Source organism: Netta rufina (assembly GCF_964035555.1).
Source record: "Netta rufina genome assembly, chromosome: 2".
NCBI lineage: Eukaryota > Metazoa > Chordata > Aves > Anseriformes > Anatidae > Netta > Netta rufina.
In genome coordinates this window covers 9430920-9453999 of record NC_140124.1, presented here as the reverse complement: position 1 = coordinate 9453999, position 23080 = coordinate 9430920, and the positions used below count along the sequence as shown (strand labels likewise).

At 35.6% G+C, this 23080-nt stretch overlaps 1 protein-coding gene across 1 annotated transcript in view; it reads right to left on the bottom strand.

Annotated features, from left to right (window-relative positions):
• UBE3C (ubiquitin protein ligase E3C) overlaps nucleotides 1–23080 on the bottom strand; it is a 76521-nt gene that overhangs the window by 32620 nt on the left and 20821 nt on the right. Inside the window, exons 10-17 of the mRNA XM_084282658.1 lie at nucleotides 22652–22839; nucleotides 16108–16194; nucleotides 15252–15409; nucleotides 14244–14476; nucleotides 9461–9565; nucleotides 8310–8397; nucleotides 4715–4812; nucleotides 1234–1366 (exon numbers count right to left, since the gene is read on the bottom strand). Of these exons, the coding sequence (XP_084138784.1) occupies nucleotides 1234–1366; nucleotides 4715–4812; nucleotides 8310–8397; nucleotides 9461–9565; nucleotides 14244–14476; nucleotides 15252–15409; nucleotides 16108–16194; nucleotides 22652–22839 (1090 nt within the window). The remainder of the gene's footprint in view (nucleotides 1–1233; nucleotides 1367–4714; nucleotides 4813–8309; nucleotides 8398–9460; nucleotides 9566–14243; nucleotides 14477–15251; nucleotides 15410–16107; nucleotides 16195–22651; nucleotides 22840–23080) is intronic.

Here is a 23080-nt window from a genome sequence, read left to right as displayed (position 1 = left end):
TTTCTCAGTTAAAGCTACATTCTTATAAACAATAGCTTGGCTTGCCTGTCACTTGACCTTGTATCATTCAAAAGCTTCGACTGCAGCTTCTGAATTGTATTTTTATACACTTACTAGGTATGGTGTATAAAAACAGGGATGGTGTGGGACAACATAGCAGAGCAGGCTCGATTTCTTCTGTTTTTAATTACAATTAATCTCTCTGTTTTGAAGAGACCATTTATTGAATCATACTAAACTCATTATGATGAAACTTTTCAGAACCAATAAAGAGACTGAACTGAATGAATTGCACATGTAATTTCCAGATGATTATCCAGTGCCATCTTCCTGATTAGCCTTTAAAATTTTCCAAAACCAGAAGAATTCAATTTAAATTTAATTTAAATCTTTGATAGATTAGTCTAAAAATATCTCTTTTGTGTAGTTATAGCTTTCAACTGAGGTATTTAAATACAAAATTCTCTTTAGAAATAAAATAGTATCTTTAACTGTACCAGAACAAAGGAAACTAAGAATAAAACACAATTTTATACAAACCCAGAAAGCCAATTCCTTTTCTTCCTCCTCTCTAAACTATGTAGTTCTCCAGGAGGAACTTATGCGGCATAGCAGGTGAGATTCAGACAGTAAACCTCAAGTATTTGAGGAATAATCTTTCACATGCAAAAATACCATGTAATTAACAATGACTGTATTTTGGATGGCTCTACATACAATGGAATTTTGGCTTCCAGTGTGGCCATTCTCACACAAATTCACACCTAGGTATGATTTAAATCAACATGGTAAAATATATACTGCCACATATTGCTACTATTAAGTGGGCTGCATAGTTCTTGTATCAGCCACAGCATACCTAGCAAATCCTGCGCAGCACAGACGTTTTGCTGACACTGACAGAAAAAAGCGTTATTAGATAATATCTAATTTAACTATATAGATGAATATATAATATACAGCTGAAGATAAGTGAAAAAGAAAAGCCCCACAAAAGTAGGCCTGAACTAAGGAAAGGTGTCTTAAAGATAACAGGACTGATAGTCAAAAAGATTATAATTACTTTGTGAAAACAAGGAGGTGGGTTTTTTTTGTTTGTTTTAGCTTCATAAGGACTTTCATACCCAAGAGCTGACATGCTTGTTACATATTTGCTTACTTTCATTGGATGTTAATATACGGTGAGAATGATTAAATGTGTTAAAAGTTCTGATAACTTCAGTTTGAACCTACCATTTTCAGGAGAAAGTTTATCATAAGCATCTTCATAAATATAATTTCTCCTGATGGTGACGTTAATTCCATCCAAAAATGGCCCATCTCCTTGAACCTCTTGTTTATCAGCATAGATCAGTCTTTGAAAAATCTGTTAAAAAGAACAAAGAGAGAAATCAAGTCACTGTACAGATGTAAATATTCAATAAAACACAGTTACTGACTACTATTAGTGTCCTTTGAGTTGCTTTTGGGCGCTCACTTTAAAGTGATTTTTACACTTTGTCATTGAGCTCCAGAAACATGACACAGAGCCATGTCCCAGTGGAGGGGAGGAGAGAGGACAGACACGCAAGAACTCTTTCATTCTAGGATACCATTCTTACTTCTTTCTACATAGAGGCCCATCTACAGACATTGTGTCATTCCAGCTCCCTGTCCCTAACTTTCAGAGTTCTGAAACACAAAGTATTAAAAAAAAAAAAAAAGTCACAAGAGTATTTTGAACACACAGAGGCAATTCTCAGTACTAGCAAGCAATTGTTCATTTTGTATTGCTCAAGAACATTCCCAGTAGTAAGACAGAGGTGTCAGTATAAAGTAATATAGCACGTAGCGCTGCCTGAGCATCACACCAACTAAAGAAAACTAATGCCAGCTGAAGTACAAATTGAATTTCACACTGCCCCTTGGCAAGCCTCACAACAGTAACCTTTTAAGAGCTCACCTGAAGAGTAACTGTAACTGTGTTTCTATACCAAGATGTAGCATGGCTTTTTTCCCCTATAAGTAACAAATAATGTTCAACACACCCCCGTTATAGTGAGTAAGTGTATGTTTACTATGTCCTCTCTTGCATCTTTCCCATATTCAATAAATACTTTAGTACATTTTCTAAAACATGTAATTTCACAATAATATAAGAATCTTTCTAGTTAATAAATAAATAAATTTAATTTATTAAGATTCTCCACAGATGTTTCTGTGCATACACACACAAATCATGAAAGAGGAAAATCTGACAACAGCAGACAAAACTAGCGTAGAATAGCGTAGAGCCTCCAATCTCTTATTTGCATGGACAACTGTAGCTAGTGGAAAAGATGCTTTCCTAGTAGGAGAGCGACTCCAACCAGAAGGATTAGTGTAGACAATGCCAGACTTCCCTAAGGTGTGCAGCAAAAAGCCAAGAGAAAACAGCCATAAGCTGCAGGAAAAGAAACGCTGAATAGATGCGAAGAAAAAAATAAAATCAGAATGAGAGTGGTTAAGCACCAGAAAAGGTTACACAGAGTATGAAATCACAATCTTTGATTCTGAGCATCCTGATCAAACTTTGAAGCTATTCCTGTCTGAGGATGGAGGTGGACTGGAGCACCTCCACAGGTCCTGACCTAAATTTTTCTACAGTTTTATCACATCAAGACATAACCACCGACACAGTCCTTTTACAAACAAGGCATGAAAATATGCTCACCACCATTCTCTTTCCTGAAGCACGGCTGGATATGGTTTATTAACTACTGCTACGTAATACTAGATGGAAAGCGTTTGGGGGATCTCAGAGCAAAATTTGTCTTGACAGAGTCTGGACTCCTAAATGATCCAGTGTTCATGCATATACAAGTCCTGAAAGTAAGAACCCTGATGCATAACTGAAGCATTCACAGTGCCTTAAGAATAACAGATGGAAAATAAGCAATGCTGACTGAAGTACACACCATAACATCATCATTTTCAAGCTGACAACAGGATGGGTTATGGAACTGACAGTGAAGTACACTGAAAACTGTCTGAACAACTGCACCTAAAGGGTTAAAATCAGTGGCACAAAGTCCAGCTGGAGGCAAATCCCTAGTGGTATATCCCCATAAGTGGTGTAACCCATGATAAAATTCAAGTTACTGCTTCCCATGCAGAATCAAGATATTTGATGTAGTTTGCATTCATTGCTATATAGAGGTAAGGATCCAACTGAGAGCTGCACACCAACGGGCTGAAAGGCCAAAGGGAAAAACATCACCTGGGGTGAGTAGGGTGGAGAGCCTACCATGACACTGGACCAAGTAATTGCCTTTGAGAGTATCTAATATTTGGCAATTTGAAGTAAAAATCCTACAAAGAAGTTTAAAAAAAAAAAAAAAAAAAAGAAAAAGAAAAGGTCACATGGAGCAACTGACACTGAAACAGCACTGAGCTGCATCACCAGGCCTGTTAGAAGTGATGACAACTGGAGAGAGGGGAATTATCTCCCTCCCTTACTGCAAGTTGTTTTTAAGAGCAGCGTGGCACTCCAAAGCCATGTTGTCTCCCACTACTACACCAGAAGGACCACACTTATTCCAAAAAGCAGTTTAAGATGATCTCGTCTTTGACGTAGACCAGGAATATAAAAGCTCAGTCTGTAGCTTTGTTCTTCTCTGCAAACTCTCATCTAGTTTTTATGATTAAAAGGATGTTAACCTTCAAAATGAAAAGCCAAGTTTCAGCTTTTGTGATAAAGCAAAACAGGTTTTATGAATTCCAGAAATTTAAAATATGTACATCTTAACACAGCTTTAAGATGCCCAGAGGTTGTAGCCGGTTGATACACAGGCCCCTGCTTCAGGTCACTTCCAATTGTTTCGCTGTAATCCTTGTGCAGTGTTGCCATATGGTGTTAAGATTTTTGTGGGAACAGCTGTTTCATAGTAACCTGAAAAAAAACAGTCCTTTTCTATCAAACCTACCATTGCCTTTTTGACAGATACTGATGTACTTTCCCTACGGAGCTGTTCTTCATTCCCTTGATGGTGTCTTGTAATTTAATGTTTCCAAGACAGTTCACTGAGTGATTTTTAAGTAATACTTTTAACAACAAAAACAGTTCAAAAATGCTATAGGTTTTTAAAAATATATAATGCAAATTGAAATAGCTGATAGAACTAACAATTACATATTCAAAACCTAGAAAATATTCAAAACCAAGTACATACAGTACATGAATCTCAGAAGTTTTAAACTACATACCCCCTTAAGTTCAGCTAGTCAGCTATGAACATAAAAATTTAATCTCTAGGCATTATTTTCCTAAAATTGACATCCATCACCTCATTCTGAGTAAATTCACCCACTACACAAAAGCCTCCAGTCTTGACCTTGCAATCTGTTTCCTACAGCTAAACCAGTTAGAGCTCAGCTTACCACAAGAGGGAGCAATCACGTAGATCAGTCGGGACTGAAGTTTATTATAAACACAGTACTGCTCTCCTACCTTGGAATTTGTGCTTCTAATTTTAATGAATTTTTTTTAAATGGCAATATAAGTAGTAAAAAACAGGAAAGTAATCTAACTTGACATATTCAGTCACTACACAAACGCTGTAGAAAAACACTATGGTGTATCATATCCTTTTGTAGGGAAACAATCCATTTTCTACTTATTTAAGTGCTCTTATTACACTTATTGGGGGGAAAAAAATGAAAAATACAACTGAACATAAAATTAGAAATTAGGTACCTTTACTCTTTCTTCAAAGGGAACTACAAAAGGTAGCTCTGTCAGAATTGCAAGTTGTCGTTCTTCAGATACAGAAAGAGGTGCTGGTTCCAAACCCACTTAAAATAGAAATGAAAATTTTATAAATTTTGGAAACAACATTTTTTTTTTTTTTAATTCAAGTGACTCATTTTATCTTGTGTAAAAATACAGACATTAAAATAGTTTATTTACTAAACAGTAACCCAAAGCCTTACCTTTCTTTAAATGTTAGTTTCTACACACAACCTGAAATAAGCAGTCTAAACACATTGAAAACAAAATGCATTTAAAAATAAAGTACTCCTGCATTTTTAAGTTTCTTCAAAAGAAGAAAGTTATTTTCTTATTACTGACATTTTAATTTTTCAATTAAGAAAAAATACATCACAGAAGACAATTATGAAGTAAATCATTATTATTTTCATCACAGGAATACGTAATATTCCCATCTCAATGATCAAAAAAGTTTAAAGTTTAAAAGTACAGCACTTTGAACTACACCGCTTTCAACTACAGCATCTACTTCCAATCAAACCCCTTTTAAAAATTCAGGATTAAACCAAATGTAGTGAAACCAACAGAAAAACAGCATTTATTTCAATGAGTTTTCTCTCCTAACAGCAAGGCTACAGTAATCATGTTAAGTCCTAGTGACTACTGAAATACTGAAGAAAACATTAAGAAATTCTATAACCTGCTCAAGAAGAAAAGATTAGAAAAGAATTCAAGAAGCCCCAGCTACAGACAGACACAACTGTCACCATGCAGCTTCTCTGAACCCCCTTATACACCCATACACCTTAGAGTGATGCACAGCAGAGGCAACAATCCTGCTCTAACCTCATGGGAAGAACATCAGTTGCTGAGCACCTGTGAGTGTAAATTAATTGCAGCCCAAAAAATGGTATTGCTTACCAACTAGATACTGTGATTAACACCTACCTAACTTCAGTCCTACAGAGGGACGGGGGAGGTAACTCTAGCTTGTTTCACTTTCATCTTTAGTAACCATCTCTTTTAAAACTAAAAAAAAACCCACAAACTCTCAGAGCCTGGACTATTTACAGACTATATCACAAAACTGAGGTAACTGCTTCCTGTCAGTGCTCTTTTGTATAGGTTATACTCACAGTTTCAGTTTTTCCTTTGGCTCCTATAGCTGTGGTGCCCAGCTTCTTGCTGCCCTTCTGCTATTGGGCATTTCACTATTCATTAATTACATGTTTTGTTGGGGTTTTTGTTTGTTGTTTATTCTGCTTGTTTTCTTGTTTGTCTGTTTTGTTTTTTTTTCTTACACTCCTCAAAGCACTTTAAGCAGGGATATTTTAAGCACCAATTTAACATGACATGACCCAAGCACACCACTATACTTGATGTATATTCATTTGGGGCAGGTTCCAACATTGCAAGCCTTTGGAATCTCTGATAAAATGCTTATCTGTGATTACCCTGAGTTTACTTAGTAAACATTTTTAATTAAAGTCAATGTATTCTGCCTATTAAGCTAAGGGTTAAAAGCATTTTAAATAAAAAGTGCATGTACAGCAAAGGTAAACTACTACATGACTTTGACAGTTCAATTATTCCAGTCAATTAGTCAATTTTATCTGCATTTCTCCATCACAGCTTCTTTCTTTGAAAAGAAATATGGGATGGAGCCATCAACAGAGGGCATTTAGAACTCAGTCTGCCATTTAAGTAAATGAAAAAGCACAAATAAACATGGCCATATGTGATTCAGCAGTACTTTCACACTAATTGGCTTTAACCCAGATGGAGTCAAGAGGGCTCACACAAGTCACTTGCATGTTGTTACCTGCTTGTTTTCACACATTCATGTTTTTTTTTAGCCTGATTTCTTATCAAAGAAGGTTTATATGAACGTGGTGTCATCTTTTCTCACCATCTTCCTTCCAGCACACCTTCTGAACTAACAGCTGAATTTTTAGTTTGACAGAGGAATAGAGGATTCAAAAATATTCCCTTTTGCAGTAGTTTGCAACTGGGTGGAGAATAGAAATTCCTTTAGTGACCAGATTACAGAAACAGCAAGGAAAGATCAGTTTTTAATCATCTCTGCTCAATATGTCAATTTGTCTGCTTGACAGCCAGGAAAATTGGCATACGCAGCTCCACATAAAGCCACAGCCCATGTGCTCCTCATCCACCAACTGCCCAAACCAATAATGGAATGGAGGGAACTGATGCTATTATGGGAAGGGAGATGAGGGAGAGGCTTGGGGTACTGTATGTTTGAAGGGAAGGAGACAAGCAGACTAATAGCATGGACAGACTCTGGGAGCAATAAACGTGGAACAGGTCTGACACGGGGGAGCTGCAGATGGAGGATGCCAAGAGTAGAGCTGTTCAGAGGCGCGTAGGTCAATGGAAGAAGCTGGTGTTACTGTTATAGGTTCTGCATGAGATAGAGGATACAAGCCTATAGAAGCCAGGCAATACTTTAAAAGAAAGTACAGGTTTCCAGAACTTTTTTCTAAAACACTTGCTTTTAAAATTTTAGATTTTCAGTCGTTTACAACAGGATATTTCCAAAGAGAGAAACTAAGCTGAAAAATCTTGACAAACCCGTTGTTACCATATTAGTCTAGTTACTGGATTATCAAAATAAACTTAAGCCTTTCTAACTATTCACATAACATTTATCATTAACAAAAGTCACTGGGTTTCAGCCTTGGACAAAGCTGTTAACAATCCTGCAGAGCTCTACAGCAGCACTCAAAGGCTACAGTCTCCTGTAAATGATCCACCATATCTAGCTGCAATACTCAGGCAGATGACATCATCTGGAAGCACAGTATGTACGGACTCTCACAGACGAACCATTTTGCTGCTTAAAGGCCCCATTTTTAACTCTTTCTAAAATCTTCACAAGTATTAGTGATTTAATGGTTTACCTGAGCATAGCAAGGTAAAATTCTAAAATAGTGAAGATACAATGGTCTGAAAAGCAGAAACAGGCCATCCACACGAGAACACACACTGATGCAGTTAAACCAGTCTATGTTTTCCCTTATAGCTAAGTTGGTCCAGCTCTCTCGTGTTTCTTTAGAAGTTCCATAGTCTAGGTATTTTGAGTTATTCAAGGGAATAATTTTCTGCCTTATCCAGTTAGAGGCAATGCTTATAAACAGTAATTAATGTCCTTAATACTTATGGTACCAGTCTGTTTGTTATAGCTCAATAAACAAGTTTCTTCATAGTTTACAAGAAAAACAAACATTTTATGTATTACACAACCTTATGCATTTTGTATCTTATGCAACTGCCTTTTATACATATTCATACATATATTTTTAATCACCTATCATTTGCACACCTTACTAATATATGCACAAATGCAAGCAAAAAACAGTGGAAACTCCAGGAAAGCTGTTATACAATAAAAATTCTAAAAAGACACAAATATATACAAATAAAGTTATGAAAGATTGCTTTGCTTCTGGCTAACACTTTAATACAAAACGTTCAGCTGAACTCTATCAAAGGTACATTTTCTTTGCGTAAGACAAGCTTATTTTAACTTAGCGAAGCAAACAGACTGGTAGCATCTTACCATCCAAAGTCGATTGCAATGGTCCTATTCTTCCCATTCTTCTGACTCTCCATACATGTCTAGCAGATGGCACATAGAGCTGCGTAACCTAATAGTAACATTATTTTACAGTTAAACATTATCTAATTACATTTTAAGTATATACATGAATTGTCACGTCCAAGAGCGTATCTGAATCCTTAAGTATCTTCAATTCCAATCCTTACTCCTTATACATGTACCTTAAAGCTGAGCTGTAAAATTAACGACAACCTAATGTAACATCCATGTATCATTTAAAAATACCATCAAATGTCACTTGAAATTCTGCTTGTTACAATACTACAGAAACCAAGTTTCACATCTTGGTATTTGAAATAAATTCTCTTTACTTTAAACTGAGAATTAGAATAGCATTGCTGTTTCCTAAGCCTAAAAGCCACAAAGAACTGTCACACAGAGAAATGGCAATCTTGAACACAAGGCAAGAAAATAAGCTGTCATCAACACGGAACAGAAGAGTCTATTGCTAACTGTTCCCGTGCAAAACTTCTAACAGTTAAGACATCTAATATTTCATGGTAGTTTACCTGAGGTAAAACCATCTTAAGATACAAGTTGTCAATGATTCAAAGTGAGTCCTTACACATTCACATGAGCATTTTCTTTCGCATGCATAAGAACACCTCTTTTTTTAAGGTCAAACAATGGCATTTTGTTCAAAAACTTTTAGGAAAATAAAGTAATTTCTATGTGAATTAAGTACAACAATGCTATTGAATTTTATTTTAGAAGACAATTTTGAGGTATGCTTTCCTCTAGAAAATAATTATTTTATTTCTACTTTGAGAAATGCTTAAAATAACTGGAAAATAAAATGAATCAAAATGCTACATTATTTTCAATTCTCCTTTGTTATAAATGGAGATTAATTACAATGATGCACTGTAGAGCATGTTCTATTTCATGGAATAACAACGTGATTTAATGTAGCAGTTTCTTAACAGATTTGAGACTTCTGCATTCCAGACAAATGCAGCATTACCCCATGTTTGAAACCACATGAAATCTGTCCAACTTCAATGCCACTGATATTGTTAGGAATCAAGAGCTTTACCATTTAAACTTCAGCACCAGTAAGGCTACGCGAAAAACAGTATTAATACACTTACCTTATCTGCTTTGATGTTTTCTTGCTCTGAGAGCCAGTGATTTGGTGGACAGAAATTTCGCCTTGTATCTCTAGCTTTTAACATTTTCACCAAGTTTGTGATGACCTAGGTGTAAGAAACACATGCATCCAATAAACATTTAGTGAATGAAATTCTATAAATCAGAAACTAACCAAAAATCTTTCAGTGAAGTATGAAATCAATACTTATTCTTCACTAAGTTGTAAGAGCTTCCTTTTATACTTAAATACTTCAGAATACCTTAGAATATGAGTAAGTAATTGTGGTTCACTAGTAAGCCATCCAAAAAAAATGGCTCTTTAAAGTCTCATCATAAATTTTAAGACCTAGGACTTGGTAATCCTAGGACTACCCTTCAAAATTATACGCCATTGCCATTTTAGGGAAGTTTAACACATCATTATCAACATTAAATTCCATCTTTAAAGAAAGTAGCATGAGACCAAGTTATTTAACACTTTTTTTTTTTGCGTATATAGATTTTTGTTTCGGAAACTTAAACGCATGAATAAATGTACGTTTAGAAGACACAGGTATGTACCTATTCTTTACTATATCTCATTCCAAAACATATTCTGCAAAGTATGACAAATTTGTAAGTTTTATTTGTCCACACAGAAAAGGATTCTTGTATTTCTGTGCACCATTTTTCAAGGAAAATGATCCACAGAAGAACAGAACTTCTGCTTACCATCTCAAGACAACAAAGATCATATACCACGAGACAAAGATGAACCACACCACACAAGACAAATCTTACAGATCAACTAATAAACAACGGTAGGTACCCTTTAGACACGCAAGGTGATTCTGCCTATAGTTAATAAACTTAAATAACTAGCCAGCAAACAAATGCTGATGGTTTTAAAGGCAAGGCTCTACGTTGTTGAATCCTTTGTACTGACCCCATTTTCAAGCTGAGTAAAGGAAAGATCATCTCATCTTGAAGGAGACACCAATTTATCAAGTAAAGCATCCCTTCAAGATTGTCTCAATTAGAACAGCTCCTAACTTGACTAGCTCAGCTGTTTATACCGTACAGATCTGTATTCAGCTAAACCCTACCCTAAGATTTTTTAGGGATCCAATCTTAAGGGATCCAGTGTACCAGATTCATAATTAAAGATGCTCCTGAGAAGCACCTATGCCAAGCCTGCTGGAGAACAGATTACAAAATGACCACTTCCAGAAAAAAAAAAAAAAGTAGATATTCTTCCAGTAGTCAGCATAAGAACCATAAAAAGTTTCTACAGTGTTAAAAATAGACATGTGGTGTGGCTGGTTGTAATTTTCATTTAATGTATATACTGTGTTATAAGTAAAGCCCTTTATGGTGTTGAAGTCAGTAAAAGCCCCTTTCCAACAGCAAGTGTAAGCGTTTACCCAAAAGCCATCTACTGAAGGGGTTTAACAAATTTTTGCTTATCAGCATAGTATATGATGTTTACACCCTTGTACCACCCAACCACAAACAAGTACATTAGCTTAAGCCACTATTAAACCACTACGTTTAAGTCATTTTTTATTCACGAGGAGCTCTAATGATGAAAGAATTCTGTCATTATAATCATCAGAGTCAGAAAATGAGAAAACAATAGCAATTTAGCTTATATACATCTGCGTAACAAAATTAAGCTACAGGGAAAGTGCTTATCATGGCCACTGGGGTGACTCGGCAATTTTAGTATTTCTCTTGGTAATTACCTCCAATCCAGAAAAAAAAAAAAAAAAAAAAAAACATAGAACTATCAAACTAACAACTACTCCATCACAAACACAACTGTCACACTTGGTTGCGTGCCTTCTCCCCGAAACAGGTTCAATATATATTCAATACAGAATCAACTTAGTCCAACACTAAATAAAACAAAATTAAGTGGGATCAATACAACTTTAAATCAACAGCCTTAAAGAAATTCTCTCTGCTACGAAGAACAGCAATCTGTTTACTAACTTAGAACTAGAGCACTTGAAAAATGAATAGAAGCAAAGCCTACTCTGTAGTAACCTTGCTAAAAACCAGCCTTAATAGGCAGGTGTCAAGAGTAACAAAGAGTTTAATGGGCTTTCTGAAGGAATCTGTCTAGATACTATACAAAACACCTTTTAAGTAACAGTTAGTTGTGAATAAAAGAACACAGAAGAATGCTATTAAGAGAGCTGTCTGATTACACAGGAATTTTCATCACCATGCCCATATAAAATCCAATGCAGGCGAGATGAGTCACTGAAACTCTATGGTCGTATTGCAACTATACTAGTAAAAAGAAGGGGGTGGGGAGGTGGAATTATCTGGACGAAGAGCCTGCTAACAAAGTGTTTTTACAAGCAGAGAAAGAAACCTTAATGAAGATGAATCAAATTAGGTGAGATTGCGAGTGTTCTGAGTGCACATTTATTCTGTAGATGTAACTCCGATCTAAACTCGGAATTTGTTTGCAGAATTTTAAAAGTATATATGTAAAAAAAACACACTTAAATAAGTAACATTACAATGGTAATTTCTCTCAAATAAAGCCCCAAGTGCAATTAGCCCTCAAAATTGTAGTTCCAAGAAAAAACTGACAACTTGATTTAATAGGATTAATACAAGATTCTGATATAAATCTTCTTTGACAAAACCTGTTTTCATGTTCTCAGAAATTGAGTCCTTCTGCAGAATTTGTGACAGCTGACTACAAGTCATATTACACCAGCCATTCTGCTGAACACTCTTCACATGATAAATCCTACTATTTCAAAGACAGCCAAGCTGTGAGCAAATAGCATGTAACTGTCAGCAGTCACTCTTCTCAGGTTTGCTCTTACACTATGGCAGGAATGCATTTCATTAGACTCAGGAGCATGGAAAACATGCAAAACAAGTGTGAGAAATTAAAGCACAGATGATAGAGAAGGAATGTGCTTTTTTTTTTTTTTTTTTTTTTTTACATCTCAAACACCTGATGTAACATAAGAAAAAAATATTTCCTACTTCAACAACTTAAATTTATGATGAACTACTACAGTTTTGTTTTTAATTTTTATTTATTTATTTATTTATTTTTTAAGAAGATATTGCTGCCTGCTCCCTGACAAGAAGCTATTTGGAAGTTGCCCTCCAGAGCGGAAGTCTTCAAGATGAAGTAAACTTTCATTGTATTGAACTTGTATTTGAAATGATACCTTTCTGAAGAAGTAAAGAGAACCGTTATTACTTGGAAATATGTGTAGTGGAAATGTAAGAATATAATATAAAAATTACTTGGAAACTTGTGTAGTCCAAGTTTAGACGAGTTTAATACCTGCTAAAGTGGGCCAGAATAACTTGGGATTTTACAGCTTGCTGAAAGAGCAATATGATCAAATTAATGGGAAATATAAGAAGCTAACAAAAGGATTAAATAAGACAAACTATGTAGAATAAATAGAAGATGGCATGTTATAAATTGAATACATAGAAACCCCCCTAGTATGCTGTTCTTCTCACAGAAATAGACATATTGGGGTTTTCACTTGCGACCTTTAAATTGAAAGTTTATTTGGCAATTTAAAGACAAGTAATTAAATTAAATCGTGCAAACATATATTAGATCAATCTGTGCAAATTACAGATTCAGTGGTGCATTAGGACTGTATTCAATGCAATCAAAACATTATCAGTTACTCTCACTGCTATTAATGCTTATGCTCATAAGTGAAATGTGTTGTAAAATCAGACAGAATAGGCTGGATAGAGGCTATCTTAGACTTGTAGAATGAATAAGCATTCCTTAATTAGCCCATCAGGTTAAGTGCAAGCCTTAATGGGCCTTTCCTAAAGTCTAGCATGACATCTTTCTCCAAACATGGCCAAGAAGAAAGTTCCATTAGCAATATTAATACAAGCTTAGTTGATCATTTTCATTCAATTAACTTCTTTCAATTAAATAGATAGCTTGACAAAAGCAGTGATAAAAGACCTGAAGGGACAGCTGATGACTCGAACTGAACATTAGTGTGCGAGAGGTCGCCAGTATTAAACGGACTGTAAATCTACCATTCAATTTGGAAAATGCATTTCTTCTGCTCCCACTTCTTTAATGAGCAATTTTAGCTGACTAGATATGTTTGCTGCAGAATTTTCATGACAAGTCAAGCACTCCTTTTTTTCGGCAACAGTTATATTAGGTCTTTTTCCTGCCAACATTTTCAGCTTCTCTTAACTCATGTCTTAGGATGCCACGGACAAACTAGCAGAAATACATTGGTAGATATCCAGAAATGATGTACATTAAGTTTCAATTTGCTAAGCCAAATTCGCTGTCTCCTTAGTGTTCCAGCAAGCTCAAAAGGAGTACCACCATCGTATTCTATTAAAACCAACAAAACCAGTGCAGGCTAGTAACAATTTCATGAAGCCTCTAACACTGAAGTACCAGAGTCGTCATATAATTCAACTAGAATTGCACACCTATGTAGTGTTTTATAGGCACATACTTAAGTATCTTGCTGAACAGGATTTGAAGTTTAAATATATTCTATATAGTAACTCTTTTTTTTTTTTTAAATAAACACATTGAACAGGAAAATTAAATTAAGACATTAAAAATTAAAATAATTTGTTACAGTTATCAGAATTACTCAAAGTTTAGCGTATATGCTAAAAATCAACCTTCCCAAATCCACATTCCTGATAGCAACTGTCATAAGAGTGTAATCAGGAAAACCGAACTGTACCCAGTCTCATATATACAGCGTAAATCTGAAAATTTCATCTGTTTTGAAAATTGACTCAACTTACCTTGAATAACTGAATCCATCTTTTTTGTTCCGTCTGTATACATTGCTGCATTTCTGTATTTTTTGTTACTCCAACACTTCTAAATGCTGCAATATATTCCTCGCGAACTTCTGGTTTTGTTTCTGGATAAGCCAACTTTATGATTCCTAAGCACGCATCTCGAAGGCAGCGTGATAATATTACAAGCTCTTCTAGTGTAAAAGGCATCATTGATGATTGTCTTTGACCTACAACTACATAAAGTACAAATTTAAGTCTCCTTCACTAACTAATTCTTGATTTTGTTATTAAAAAAAGACTGATTTCCCTGGAACTCATATTCACACAAAATCTACAGCAGAGGAAAAACATCACACAGAACAAGCACACATTTATAAAGGCAATCAAGCCTTGTAACTGTTTACAGACATGGTGATTTTATTGACAATATTTTCTTACTCTCTTTTGTGACTCCTGCTATGTTATATGTTTGAATTAGTCTACATATTCAGCCCACAAGATCTTCATTCTTCACTATCTCATTAAAAGTGATCATGATTAAGAACTTCCATATCAGACCCTGCAAAGCTATGGTTCCCATGGTGCAGACCATTTTTTCACTTTTTTTCCTAAAAGCAATCATCATGAAAGAACCAGATGACAGCTGAGTGCTCAGGGGACTATCAGCAAGTCAGCCCAGAAAAGCCTTCCCCACAGATGTCAGCAAATCATTGCCCAGGGAACCCTAAAGCTGTAAATTCCAGATGCTAAGCAGTTCCCAGCAAATTGATATGGCAGCAGCACATTTGTTCTAGAATTGCCATGTTACTGGCACATGGTGAACCTCTATCTTGTATGAAAAGCAGAAGTGGACAGCCTCGCTTCTTAGCAGAGGATCACCCAGAACAAACTGGATTGCATGGATTTAGTTCTCGAAGTCTGATAGTTCCTCATTTTTAATAACCTTACACACACACAGTAAAAAACATTTCACAAAGCACTGCTATCTAGTATGCTTGAAACTCTTACCTTCTATAGGATCACCAAAAAATTCATTATCATGAATAGAAATTAGTGAATGACTAAATAAAGAACTAAAAAGGTAGAAGAGAGGGATAATTCGACTAGAGTCTTCTAAAGACATTGGAGAGCCTCTTGAAATCACCTGAAGTAGTGGCACCATAGACCTTAAAATATAAAATGCAAAATTAAGAGGCTGTTAATTAAATACTTAAAAAATTCACATTAGCTTCAGCATTCTAGTAAGAATATTCACTAACAGTTCCTAAAACAAAGTAAGGGCTGCTGTCTCAGTCTAATAATTACTATAGACCTTTCCTGCAAAATAAGGCTCATGTCACTGTAGTATTTCAGTGTCTTGAAATACATCAAGTTCGGTGTTAACATAGACTGCAGATACTTTCTGGTTTAGAACAGAAACAAAGCAAAACCGGGTTAAGTAACCTACATCTTCACATGGAAGAAATCTGTAGGTTTAATGCCTAAGTTCATGGGAACATGATTCTGCCACCATCACTTTCTGGACTAGTTAAGTATATGTGATAAAACTGACATACTTGGGAGCTAAGCATTTATTATACTGATGCTAGTAAGCACTCCAAGATCTACAAAATATCTGTCTTACTTTAAATCAAGATTTATTTACCTTTAATTTTTTTTTACAACCGTCCAATTCCTAAGATTTTGCTTGGTTTTACAAAATCATAGAACCTCTGAGGTCAATGAAGTAGGAGCTAAGTAAACATTACAGCTTTGTTTTCAATCATTTTGCAGAGTGCCATCACACCACAAATCGTTTCATTCTCTCTCTACTAGATATTCTGTTTTAACAAACACTCAGTTTCAGATGTGGTATAATACATACCCTGTAATCATTCGTGTCGTCATTGAAGATATCAAATACCAAAGATGCCTCAGGAATCTGGCATTAAAGGCTAAACTATAAAGAAGCCTGAAAGAGGAAGTTCAAATAAATCGTGTCTGCCAAAATAGCGTATTCACAAAACACAATGCTTCTATAAGAACTTTTCTGTCAAGCATTTCTCAAACATTAACAATTCGCATTTTTAAGAGGGGGTTCTTATTCTAATCAAATCTGATGAAAGCCCCAAAGCTGAAAAACAAGCATATAATCCTTGTACCTAACACGGTTTTCATTAACTCAGCAACAAACCGTATGATACAGACCCAAATTCGCAGTGTACCACAGAATTAAACGCACATTAAATAAATACAACACAGTTATTTTTCTGGGAATTTTTGAAATGCTACTGTGGAGAACTACATTACCTAATAAAGAGGTCACTTCTATGGTTTATCTGACATTAAGATACACAGAATAATTGCTAAAAGTAGATTAAAACACCTTAAAATTGATACTAAAAGCAATTATAGAAGTAACTACATAACAATAAATGTGCATATGCACAAATCAGTTCATACAGGATTGACTTTAACCATCCTATTTCAGACATGATTTGGGATGACAAACTTTTTATAGAAATAGACAATAAAGAGCTTCTTAGAATCAAAATGTCTGTTTTATCCCCTGTTGGAAGCAAGATTGATAACAAACATCATTTGAAACATTTACTGTCTTCTAGAGAACCAAACAGGACATGACCTATTAAACTATCATTTTCCTGATACTGAAGAACCATATTCAGTTATATATCCTAAGTGCTACTTTCCAAGGTCTCCTAATCACTATTAGACTAAGTAGATATTCAGGTCCATGCTGTCTCTCAGAGGTCAACAGCTCCATAATATCAAAATTTCTCATGATCAGGCACACAGGAGATAGGAGGCTAGGAAATGGGAGCAGGGAGGATGGACAAGAAAGGTTGTCTGAGAAAACATGATTTATTACAGACCACATGGATAAATTAACTATCACCAGATGGCAAAAGGAAAGGAATTTTCATTAAAATTCACATTTCATTATGGAAAAAAGTAAAATACTCAGCAAACACTTAAACATTTGGAAACAGTTTAAGCAACAATTCATTTAAAGACATTAAAACAAAAAACCTACACACCCACACACAAACAAATTTTGCATAGTGTCACATGCCTCTAGGTCTCCACTTAGTGGACCCATTTAAGCCCTGTAGGCTCTTTTTGCTGCCTTCTCTAAAGTACAGCCTCTCTCATGCATCCTCACAGCTAGTCCCTTCTTCAGGCTCTCATTCCATACACATCCACCAAGGCAGCTGTGCTAGGATAAAGGAGCACTGGTAAAAGGCAGAACTCTCCACCCAACAGAAAGGTACAGGGAGTCCCACATAGAACAGGAGCATGCAGAAGGAAAAATGAAAGACAAGGAACAAGCTTTGCAGTGCATTTTTGCTGACATACCACCCCTCTTGTTTCAAAACCTTCAGATTTTAATTCCTTGCATGTAATATATAGAGCAGTACCTTTAAAAAGGAACTGGGAGCCTCACGCTACAGAAGCTGCATGCCAATGAACATTACTAAACCTGAGTCTAATTTTACACAACTGCAGCTAACATTAATTAAAGGTAATGTTTTATTGTAAAATTAAGTTCTACTCTAAGTATGCAGAAGTTTTTTTCTGAAAAAAATCAACTGAATTTGACCAGTGAGAATTTAACTTCCTTCTAGATTCACATTATTTTGACATTTGGGTAGAAATTGTACATTATCACGTAAGGAAGGGCTGGTTATATCAAGATAATTTAGAAAAGAACAGATTTATATCCTAATGTTTAAATATCTGAATAATAGCTTAGATATCTCGGTTTCTGCAATGAAAAATTTCTTCACTGACCTTCAGTTTTCAGTTTCATATTTGAAACAAAAAGTAATTTGGCACAGTGCCATTAAGTCTCAGAGGGCTTCCAAGTAAAATCTTGTTAATTTTACAATCATCCCTGGAAATTATGTAATAGTTTCAGCAGAAATGAACAAACATTATGGACACTGAACCCATAATAATGTAATTCATTTTTTCATTCTAGCAATATCCAGCAATAATGAAGGGAAAAAAGGACAAACCTTAAGAGCTTATAATAATAACCTTTGACTAAGTTTTACCCATTTTTATTCCATACTGGTGATTCAGGCAGCCAACTGTAGCAGCTGCTACATTTTGTGGCGTAATTCCAGAAATACTGACTGCATTCAACTTCCATGTTTCCCCTCCCTGAATATCAGGTTAAATACACCATGCAAAGATGGGAGGCTGTATGATAACATCTTCTATTTAGTCAATACAAAATACCTATGAAATATGAAGCAGATGAATTCATCAATTCTAAAGTTTCCATACTGTTACCAGAAAATAAACATGAAACTGTCCCAAGCATAGAAATTGGCTTTCAAAATCAAAGGTAACAACTGTATGAAACTAAATGAATAAACAATGCAAGGATGGCTCTGAGAAGTCGTATCTTTGCAAAGGCTGGAGAAATTGCAGCTGTGCCAAAAAAAAAAAGTTACAATACTTTTGACTTCAGGTGAAAAAAAAAATAATCCACAACTTTTAGAGATCAACTGAACTTAATGTAAAGCTTGAGTGTCCATACAGTCTTGATCACTTTTTTCTTTAAAGGAACAAGAAGTACTATCAACTGAAGGGAAAAAAAAATTATCTTTTTGTTTACATTTTTATACTCTTTAACTCAGGGGTTCATTTTCATTAATTTGTACTATCCTAAAAACAAAGCAAGCAGATAAAGTTTAAATCCTGAGTTTTTACTCCTCCCATCTTCTTGTTCTGCGTTTCCTTGAAAATCTTACTTATCACCGGAGTTTGGAAGAAGAATAATTTTTCAACTAACAAAAAGGATAAATTCTTCTTATGGAAGTGGAAAAATGAACATTGTCAGCTCAGGCTACAAGACTGTTAAATTCACTGCAGAGATTTCTGTTAAATATCTGTTTTAAACATACTAAATTAAATTATATGCTCCTAAAAGTATGAACAGCCACTTACTTAGAACCTTGTTTCTCTCCATAGGTATCTCATTGTTCACAAAGGCCACATGATTTATGTGTACTTGCCAGAAAAGTATTTTGGGCACCTCTGTTTTTTTAAAAAGTGTCAAATTCCTCCTGTGCAATGGGACAGATTAAATGACCCATTAAGCTTAATTTAGCTGAGGCACCACTACAAGTTAATTAGTTAACGGCAAGATTTTCAGTGGAGGCCATAAATTGGGCCCAGTTTCCCACTGAGACCATTTAAGTTAATGAAGAGGATACAACAGATCGAGAGGAGCTTGGCGGGCTGATAAAGGTCACTGTTGCAGGGGCAGGGGCTTTTGACACCTCAGGGCTGCAAGGCGTCGCAGGTGAGGGATGGCACGCACAGCCACCCTTCGGTGAGCTGCACCTCCACCGCTCTGCAAGCTGCTTTATGCTTCTGCCTCCCTGCGTGTCACACCAAGAACACGGGGGAAAGCTTAGAAAATGTAAAAGCTTCATATGCTACGATCATGGTTTAAGAAAAATGCAAGCCTAAGAAAATTCCCTAAAGAATTATTGCAATGGCCTTATAAACAGTCTTCTTCAGCACACACGTGAAGACAGGCTGCTCGTGTTACACTAGAACAGCAGTTTGCTAAATAATTGCCAACCGCAGGTTAAACCACAGGTTAAGATTAGATGTGTTTCGTAAATTAAACCGTGCTAATGTACGGTCCCTATTAAACAGCTAAACTAAGATTAACGATCACCGTGGGCCACCAAGCAGATGGCCGATAACTACCAAGTGCCAAAGTGAGCACAGTTCACGTTGCTGGTTACTATTAAGCCCTAATGATAACCAAAAGTCTATGGGATTAAATTATCTTCCCCGAATATTTTGCAGAATCAGAATTTACTAGTTATTTCAAGTACAGCTTTAATGAATAGAAGTCTTGGGAATCTCTTCAAAATGGTGATGAGAGCTATACTATAAAATTCAAGATTTTTTAAGAAAACATTTTATTCAGTAACATCTATCAGCTTTAAACTTTATAGAGATGAAAGCCCTGCCCCTCTGAAGAGGAATACAATTCCCAATGACTGCATTGAAATCACAATTTTATTCTACACCTCCCATCTGGATTCCTGAACAGCAGCTACTCCTCAGTTTCTCTAGCTTTGTGGCCTTTTTTTTTTTTTTTTTTTTATTGAGCTCGCTTGCTTCTTTCCAGAACACATTCAGAATTTACGGATAATCTCCTAACGAGGACTCAAAGCAATGCTTTTTTCATAATCCAACTTTGTTGATGCACAGCAATTTAAGAATGCTAAATTAGAAGTTTTTAGTAACACTATTTTAATACACCACTAGCTTATGGAAAAAATAATAATAATTTCAGTCTGAAATAAATATTCTACTTATCATCAGTCCCACTGGAGCAGGTATAAAGGTAGCAGGTTAAACACAAACAACTTGCTAACTCTCGTAAATGTGAACACTCTTGCATCTACATATCATTCAGAAGGAAAACATGAGCAGTAAATACTATTTATTTTTGAGGTGGCTGTAGTACAAGTTTCAGTTCAGTTTGGGGACGTTTTTTCACACACAAAAAGAGGACACCACAGACAAAAATGCATAGATGAGACTCACAAGACACCTGCATAGAGAATATACTGAAAAAGACAAAAAAGCAGTGTTTAAAGAAGTCCTAAAGTAGATGGCACAGAGCACAGCACAAACAAAGCACCACCAAAAAAAAAAAGAAAAAAAAAAAAAAAAGCTTTGTTTACCATTTCTGCAAGATGAACCAAAAAGAACATTCAGAGTTACTGAAATACCCAAGATCAAGGAACTATTTTGCCTTACCTAAAGCAACATAACTAATAGAAGCTGTTATCATTTAAGTAAATATCAAAAGAGCAGAGAACATCCTCTCTGATAAACTCAAGTACACAGAATAATTTTAGAGTGGGGAGGAAAAAAGGACTGACAGTCTGACTTGAACACACACACACGGTCTCCAGAGTAAGGAACTTCAGAGACTTGCTTTTTCAATTCAAACTATACTGTACTCTTGGGTATCTTGTTCCGGTCTTTCTTGGTGTCTGTTCTAAAACCCAAGAAACCACCTGAACTAATGCAGTGACACCAATGTTCCTGACAGCAATTAACATCAGCATCATCCCTAAAAATCACTCAGATATACTGAGGAGCCACAAGAAGAAAAAGCATTCAGCCTTAATGAAGAAACTCTGAGTTTCTCATCTTTTTTGAAGCAGGTAAAAATTCTCAAATACGGCTTTTCAGAGGAAACAGATGCCATACTCATATAAGTAAACTTCTGGGTGACTTCTTTACTCATTGAGGATCCTTTCCACACAGTTCAGCAGCAAACCTCTAGTCAAAGCAGCAATGCATGTAAATGCAGTAATTACTATCCAAGGCAATGTACGTCTTGCAACAATAAAGCAGCCATACTAATTCAACTGCTGCTATGATCTTCAGGTCTCACATCCTGCTCTAACGCAATTAGTCTACAAAGAACTAATTACCCTAATCAAGCAATCACAGTTTCACTGACATCTTACTTCCTCTAACAGCTATAAACACCACTGGGTGAAGATAGCACCAAATTAGTTTTCTGTATCACTGTTTACAATGCAGTTTGAGTTGATTACGTTTACAACATTCCCTAAATACTTAGTTTACTACCAGCAAGTACGTACTTACACAGAACTACTCGTACCACAATAGTTTTAATACTTATGGGTCTTTGATGATAAAAGGGTCAAAAATCTTCCACTGTTAGTAACAGCTGTGTTTTGTAGCCTTTATAAAAGAACAAGCTGTTTACTTCCACTTTAGGTTCCAGAGCCCTTCCCAACAACAATTTTCAATAGGTAGGAATAGCAAGGGAAATGCTGGTTATATACTGGATGGTGTAGAGAATAAAGCAGTTTTTTGTGCTCAGCTAGCTAGAGTGGACTGTCTAATCTGTGTCACTCAAAGTTTTAAAAACAAGCTAGACAAACTTCTACTAGAGTGACACTTAACACTGCCTCTGAGCAAGAAGATGGAAAAACTACTGCTCGAGAATCTTTCCAATCCTATTTGCATGTGATTTTCTGATCACAATCACTATCCATTCAGTAGTATTTTATCATCGTGTTGGGGACTAACTTACTGGCAACTCACCAAGCAAACCAGGGGTTTACACTTTCAAATTCAGTGATCAGTCCATAAGGAGTACAATGAACAGAAAGAAAAATAAATCAGAGAATGAATCCAAGAATGAATTCACTCTTTGGTTTATCTGGAATTCTTACTTAAATTCTGAAATTCTTCTTTATTTCAGCTGATCATTAAAGAACTCGGGAAAAAAAAAATACAGTGTATCTAAATGAGTCAAGTTTATCCAGTAAAAACAATTTTACATCTGTACTACAGTTTTAACATCACTTATTTATACTTGCCTGACTTTTGGCACCATCATTCGGTGTTGCACCATTAGCGTGTGGCAGATTGATGCCATCAAGGTAAAGACCTCTTCACTAGCTGAATCTCTCCAAACCATATTCAACAGGGTATTTGTCTGCTGCTTTGTGTCCAATTTCTTTAGACATTCCTCAGTTATGTACTGAATTGATATTCTCCCATCACCCTACAAACATATCAAAGAAAAATGTGAAGTATTTTTAAAGATTAAGCATCCCCCTTTAAAAAACATATATACTTCAGAATTTTACTAGAATATGAAGATTTATTGTATGATAATACAACACGAGCATATCTGTATATCCTAGTAGTGTTCTTGAAAGTATCATACCTACGAGCCAATTTAAATCCCTAGGAGGCAAGTGTTGGATTGGAGTGTCAATCTTTTCACTCAAACCAGTGGAAAA